General features: G+C 38.1%; 1 protein-coding gene across 1 annotated transcript; it reads left to right on the forward strand.

The window, feature by feature from the left end:
- Positions 1–4,772: 4,772 nt before the first annotated feature.
- On the forward strand, positions 4,773–6,692 carry LOC134577140 (hepcidin-1-like). Its single transcript, XM_063435802.1, has 3 exons — positions 4,773–4,944; positions 5,439–5,501; positions 6,368–6,692. The coding sequence occupies exons 1-3, from the start codon at positions 4,867–4,869 to the stop codon at positions 6,485–6,487; spliced, it is 261 nt and encodes an 86-aa protein (XP_063291872.1). The 5' UTR covers positions 4,773–4,866; the 3' UTR covers positions 6,488–6,692.
- Positions 6,693–7,143: the final 451 nt, after the last annotated feature.

Consider the following 7,143-nt stretch of genomic DNA (forward strand, 5'->3'; position numbering starts at 1 on the left):
CACACATACTCCATGCAAAACCATGCTTACATTAAAACATACAAACACTAATCAGTGCTAAGTACAACCCTGCAAGGATGGGCAGATTGTAGATCCCCAGCTGGTAAAGCATTGTGGGAGTTGTATGACAGACAGGAATCTACTTTATTTTTCCATCCTTTCGATAGGGGGCCCAAATAAAATCTTGCACTGGGGCCCTCTCTACTTTAGCTCCGCCACTGATCAGCTTGTTATTGCAACAGCTAAGTCCTATTTTAAAAGCATGCACTGCACAATGTGATGTGATACAATGAATCACTGATTAAACACATACATATCCTGGGCTGCCTGAGGTTGATGGAAGTCACAGTCCTGTGTATTGCAGCTGCCATCATTGCTGTTCCTCTCCTGCCCCTCATATACCAGGGGCTGGGAGAGAGAAAAACACAGAGTCTCACTCTCCCCTGTACCTCTAACCAAAAATCAGAGAGGAGAGAGAAACATAATTAATGGTAGCAGTGGAGTCATAATTGTAGCTTGAAAGGGAGTTAAAGCAAATGTGTGTTTTGTGTCTGGGTTTCTCTGTGTTTGTGCATGTGTTTCTGTGCAATGGTCAAAAATGACCTACTAAGCCCTCAGTGAATACTTTGCTAACAATCTACTTCTTACCCCTACTTCTACCCTTTGTGCCACTATACCCCACTCCCTCTAGAATGTAAGCTCCGCAGGGCCCTCCACCCCTCTGTTACTGTGTGTCCAACTTGTCTGGTTACAACTACATGTCTGTTCATTCACCCATTGCAAAGCGCTGCGGAATTTGATGACGCTATATAAATATCATAATAATAATGGCATAATAAACAATTTCAAGACAATTTTAAACAAAATATTTAAAATCATGATAAAATAGATCATGTAGTATAAAAGGTATATACATGCGAACTGTGTATTATAAAACAATAATGCAGTCCATACACTTTTGCACTGCTAATTAATACCTTGTCAAAAATAAGAGTCTTGAAAAGAAGAATCTTAATGGGAAATTCTGACCTCTTGTGGACTGAGTGTGCAGTACACATTTTTATTATGTTACTCCTATCACTTGAAGGGACACTACGGTATAGTCACCAAAACAACTACAGCTTATTGTATTTGCTCTGGTGAGTATAATAATTCTCTTCAGGCCTTTTGCAGTAAACACAGTCTTTTCAGAGAAAATGCAGTATTTACATTACAGCCTAGGGTTACCTCCAGTGTTAACTCCTCAGATGTCTACTAGAGGTGCTTCCTGGGGCAGTGCTGCACAGTGTGACTGACATTCAGTGTCTCCTCCCTCTGCATGGAGACACTGAACTTTCCTCATAGAGATGCATTGATTCAATTCTTCTCTATGAGGAGATGCTGATTGGCCAGGGCTGTGATTGGCTTGCGTTGGCTCTGCCACTGATCTGCCTCCTTGACAGTCTTAACCAATCCTATAGGGAAGCATTGTGATTGGCTCAGAGAATCACATCTGATAATGTCAGCCAAGCAAGCAGATCAGGAGCAGATCCAGCAGCTGCAGACTTGAATAAAAATAAGATTTTACTATATTTAAGAAGGGAAACAGGAGGGTGGGGGTTCTAAATGGTGGTTTTAACACTATAGTGTCAGGAATGCATGTTTGTGTCCCTGACCCTATAGTGTTCCTTTAAATTCATAATAAAATACAAACCAAATATATGATAAACTATACTATCCTAGCAACCTACTTTTCTACCCTACCATAACCTTTTGTGTCAATATACCACACTCCCTCTAGCATATAAGATCATTGAGCAGGGCCCTCAATCCCTCTGTTTCTGTGTGTCCAACTCGTCTGGTTACAAAAACGTGTCTGTTAGTTCACCCGTTACAGCGTTACGGAACTTGTTGGCGCTTTTGTATATAATATTAATAATAATACAAATGTTTTATCATATATCTTTAGTTGGTATTTTATTTTGTATCTCATATTTTTACTATAATCGTTCGCTTATGATTTTGGAAATTTTAAAAAATTTGACCGATTTTAACTTTTTGGGATTTCAGTATTTGTGGACAGTGTTTTTGTAGCTACTTGCTGTTTAATAAACACCCCGAGGAAAAAAAGGAGGTTTTCAGGCATCTATAAAACCCGCATATTAAATATATATGTGAAAATCTACCATGAACTTCTATTGAATACGAGAAATGAAAGGAACGGTCATAATTGTATCATTTTAATTTATAGATGAATTCAATACCCCCGAGATCCTGCAACTTAATTCTCCTTCCATAGTCTAATTTTATTAATCTATCTAAACAAGAAATGTGAATTAAAAGACTTCTAAGTAGTTTTGCAAAAAAATAAAAAACTCCATTGGGGTAAATGTTAGAGAGGAATACAGAATAAATTCTACATGGAGCACCATATGGAGGTTTAGTTGTATTAGAATGGAAAGGTCCCACTAAAAAGTTGACATTTTCTAAAATGCTTCTTTAGTCTGGCTAAACTAATGTGAAAGTGTTTCTGATATTAAAGGACTTTGAAAACAATGTATTTTCAAATCAGCATTAACATTCCACACCAGGGCAGGTCAACATGGCAGCAGGTAGAATGTAGTAGGTAGCACTAAACAATACACTGGTTATTGTCAACACAATACACTGAGTGTTGTACAACTCTAGCACTGGAAGCGATCTAAAACTGATACATAACTTTTATAGATACACTGCAATATCTTTATATATGCCATTCACACTTTTAAGCCCACTATTCTAGTAGTGGACTCCAGGTAATCCAACTGGTTTATAGAATGTTCTCCTCTCAGCAAGACTGGAACCAGTGAATAATCAAGCATACATTCCCCCAGTAACTAGACAAGACATAGTTCAACTGATTTTTATTTGGCCACACACGGCTTTTAAGCACTGACCCCTAGCATGGGGTCTCCAATACAAAATTACCGGGGGTTTTCTCCCAAGAGCCTCTGTGTTTGAGAGATAATTGAGTGAGAAAACTACAACTCAATTATCTCTCAGCTACAGGAAAATATATAGAATATATACAATCCCCCAAAAGTACCCCCAATATAATCAGGAATCCAACAAGAGTTATATCCCTGGATAGCTCTGGTCTGAGTATCCAACTTGGCCAAATATCACTCAGATTTGTTTGGCAGAATCGGATCGCCACCGGGGTGAAGTTTTGACTGGCTGGGCATGAGGTGATGACCCAAAATAGTTCCAGGGAAATAGGGGCCCCAGCCGGTCTCTGTTCAGGAGTTCCTGTGCAAACACCGTACAAGGGATTCTCCTGATTTCAGGAGAATGCTCCCCCTAGTCGGTAGTTCCTACTTCCCGAACGTCGTTCGCGTAGCCGAAAAGGGTTCCAGGCACACGACTACCAAGTACTGCTGCCCATGTTTGGAAGACAAAATGGCTGCCATTCTTTTGTCAACCATGTGTATTTGGTTACACAAAATAGCAGCCACCGAGGGGAAGCATTAATTAATTACTTCCCTTGCGGTTTTGCACTTGATTTGTTGGTGTGCACGTTCTAATGGGGTACAGGGGTGGTCCTCGTTTGGGACTCAAATACAATGTGTTCGGGTAACATAACTCCCGAACGTATAAAAAAGAGAATTAACGAAAGGAACGGTACCTTCCGCCACAATTCTATCTCAGCACATTTCCGAAATTTGCTCTTTTCCAGGGCCAATCATCTTATTCACATAAAAATCACAAATTTCACGTACAACCTTTCACACATGCCTGTATCTACAAAACAAAAAAGGCAAACCCAGCAGATCACAAAAAGAGGTGAAGTTCCAAGATGGCAACCGGATTTCTCTTTGGATCAACAAACTACTGATAATGATCATATTAAAGGAACACTGTGGGCTCTCAGACCACTTTATCTCGTTGAAGTGGTCTGGTCTGTCCCCTTAACCCTGCAATTTAAAACACTGCAGGTGCAGAGAAACTGTTGTATTTATTGCAGGGTTAAGACTGCCTCTAGTGACTGTCTACCGGACAGACACTAGAGGCGCTTCCTGCTGTTTCATGGAGTTTGACTCCATGAAATGACACTGGACACGTTTTGCATGAGGGTGTCTAGCGTCTTCAAACCCACCATAGGAAAGCACTGAATAAATGTTTTCCTATGAGGAAGTCCTAACATGGTGTTAGCTGCACATTAGGTTCCCCCTCGGCACTGACGGTGGAGAAAGCAGAGAAGGAGCCAGTGCCAAGGGACCTCGATACTGGAATATACTGGAATATGGTGAGTGCAAAAGGGATTTTTAACCCAAGAATCACAAAACCTGAATATGCTGTCAAATACGGTAACTTGAATTGTGTAATTAAATAGGTGCTGAAATGCCCTTGGATTTTTTGAAGAACACAATATTTTTCTGGTAGCAACATTTAATAAAACCATTCATTATTTCATGTAGTTAGAGAGACATTCCAGTAAAACACTTCAGGCCGGGCCTCCCACCCACAAGCTCCAAAGTAAGTTAGAACCTGTTGTTCTTAAATGACCCCTTTTACCGTAATGCAAATCATCACTTGATAAAAAATTCCAAAACCATTCCTGAATTGGCAGGGGAGGGGGGCAAAGCTGACGGGAACTAGGAGCGCCAGTAAACAAAAAAAAAAGAAACATAACAGATAATGGTTGAGAGATAAGGACAGTTAACAAACTGGCCTATAGACTTATCAGAATGGTGACCTCTAGATATGACTCCTGGGCTGAACACGGCCTATAAATACAACTTTCCTAGAGCAGGTAGGACTGCATCAGCTAGCTCAGTGTGAAACTACCCGCAGGACAGATACGGACACCTTACAGACCATCTCGGAGATAATCCCAGAACAAAAATCATGAAGTATCAAATTCTGTGTGTGCTAATTCTTCTCTCAGCGCTCTCCAGTAAAGGCCACTGCGCTTCCCTGAATGGGGTATGTATATTATACACAGGTTTATAGTTTTTTTTCAGAATTCAATTTTACTCACATATATTATAATCATTGTACGTATGTTTTATGTTTTATATATTGTTTGTTTTCGTGCTATCTTTAGGGCTGCCTAAAGTCAAAGTAATAGACAGGTTTTTGGACAATGTATGCTTAAAATAATCTAAAGTTTAAAGTTCTCTTTAAAGAGAATATTTTTCTTTGTCCGTATTCGCAAAATGCTGCCAATTGCACGTTTTTCTTCATTTCTATTTTTAAAAAAAAAAAAAACTTTAAGTCTTTAGCAATTGAAGTAAAATTTTAAAAAAATTAACGTCTAGAAAATGTAAATATATTGTTAGTACTTCTCAAAGGTCATAATAAGTACTTTTATCAATATATTTTAAAAATGCACTTATACACAGGAATTTAGGCAAATTAATTTACTGTCTTACCTATATGCATTTTTAATCAATACATTCTTTTATATTTTAAAATAGAAACAAATAATGAATTCTCCCGACCATATCACCGAACCAGAGACGGAGCAATCAAATATCATGGTGAGCTTAAAAAAATGCTGCCTGTTGTGATTTACTATAAAGGCAACATTTTGTTTGCAGGTTTATGAAAGAATAGTGGTATATTATGTTTGCTGTTGAAGATTAATCGTTAGTATTATATTTCCCAACCACCACCCATCATAAAATATCCCATCAAAACAAAATATCAAAGGTGTGATTCTTGTTCCTTATTAAATGATTGGGTTCTCAAGGTACCTCTCTGTAGGTGCAAATGAACGTATTCAATAGGGCAAAGGGAGAGCAATTCTAGAGCAAATTACTATAGCTGGAGCAATCTCAGTTGAAACCATTGAGATGTACGTCCTGATTAGTTTTAGCACATTTTCTTAAAACTGTTTTAGTTTTGTCGTGACAAACAATGCTTTAAGGTTTAGGTGTTGTTCAATTTATAACTTGTTGCATGTTGATAAAAAAAACTACCCACATTGCTGAGATATGTTGAGAATTCCCGCAGTGTTCTGGGAATGGTACCGTATGCTTGTCTTTTTTACACTTTGCAATCTTTTTGTAAGATTAGCGCAACTCCCTACGTAGGTAGAAACCCTATGGCAGGGGTTCCCAAAAGGTAAATCCCCAGATGTTTTATAACTTTGTCATTCTAAAAGCATTCTAAAGGCAAACAAGGCATCATGGGGGTTGTAGTCCTACCATATCTGGGGGATCTACCTTTTGTGCAGCCCTGCTCTATACTTTTATTCTAACAAACCCACCATCTGACGATTTGTTAGTGACTCTGCGAGTTGCTACAGTTACATAATTAGAATGTCACCATTTTAATGCGTGTCAATTTTCGATTTAATCAAAACAAAACATTCAACTACGTCCTATTTCTTTTGTTTAACTAGGGGTCCTTACTCAGGACAAAGCGTCAATCTCATCTTTCCATCTGCACCTATTGCTGTAACTGCTGCAAAAGGGGCCGAAACGGCAAAAGCAAAGGCTGTGGTATGTGCTGTCTGACCTAAAACTATTGTCTACAACCCGGATTTCTTGGAATTCCCAAAACGAACTCTCTATAAACCAGGGACACGAATAGAAGCACTGATCCTAATTTTTTTATCCATTGATCAATCTATGCGATAATCAATCCCAGAATGCAAGGGGTTAAGAGATAGGTGAACGTTTTAGAAGACAACATTGAACCATCTCGGAAGCTGAGATAAAATCTGTTATTATGGAAGTGGTTGAGGTTTTTTTTTTAGATCCTAATTCCGTCAATTGTGGTATTGCCTTATTTATGTCTTTTTTTCTACAAAATAAGTTTTCTTTTATATCATAGTATGTGTAATGTGTTTTACTTTGTTCATGTTAATATGTATTTTATTCTCCTATATTTAAATACATGTAATATTTATTCATTATACACTAGCTAATCTCACGTCATACTACATCTATGTGAATGAGGTCTAAGATATTTGAATCAGAAATGTTTTGTCTTATTTGATGTGGACCAGAGATGTTTTGTCTTTCACGCTGTTTTGCCTGATTTATTTTTTATTTTTTTTAATAAATAATGCATCTACAGGATATTATGTTACAAAACATATCTGTACAGGAATCCTCCAATACACCTGAGTCCAACTACTCAGCTATGTAGCCTTAATTTTGAAAGCCCATTTTT

Source organism: Pelobates fuscus, chromosome 11 (genome assembly GCF_036172605.1).
Source record: "Pelobates fuscus isolate aPelFus1 chromosome 11, aPelFus1.pri, whole genome shotgun sequence".
In the NCBI taxonomy this organism is placed as follows: domain Eukaryota; kingdom Metazoa; phylum Chordata; class Amphibia; order Anura; family Pelobatidae; genus Pelobates; species Pelobates fuscus.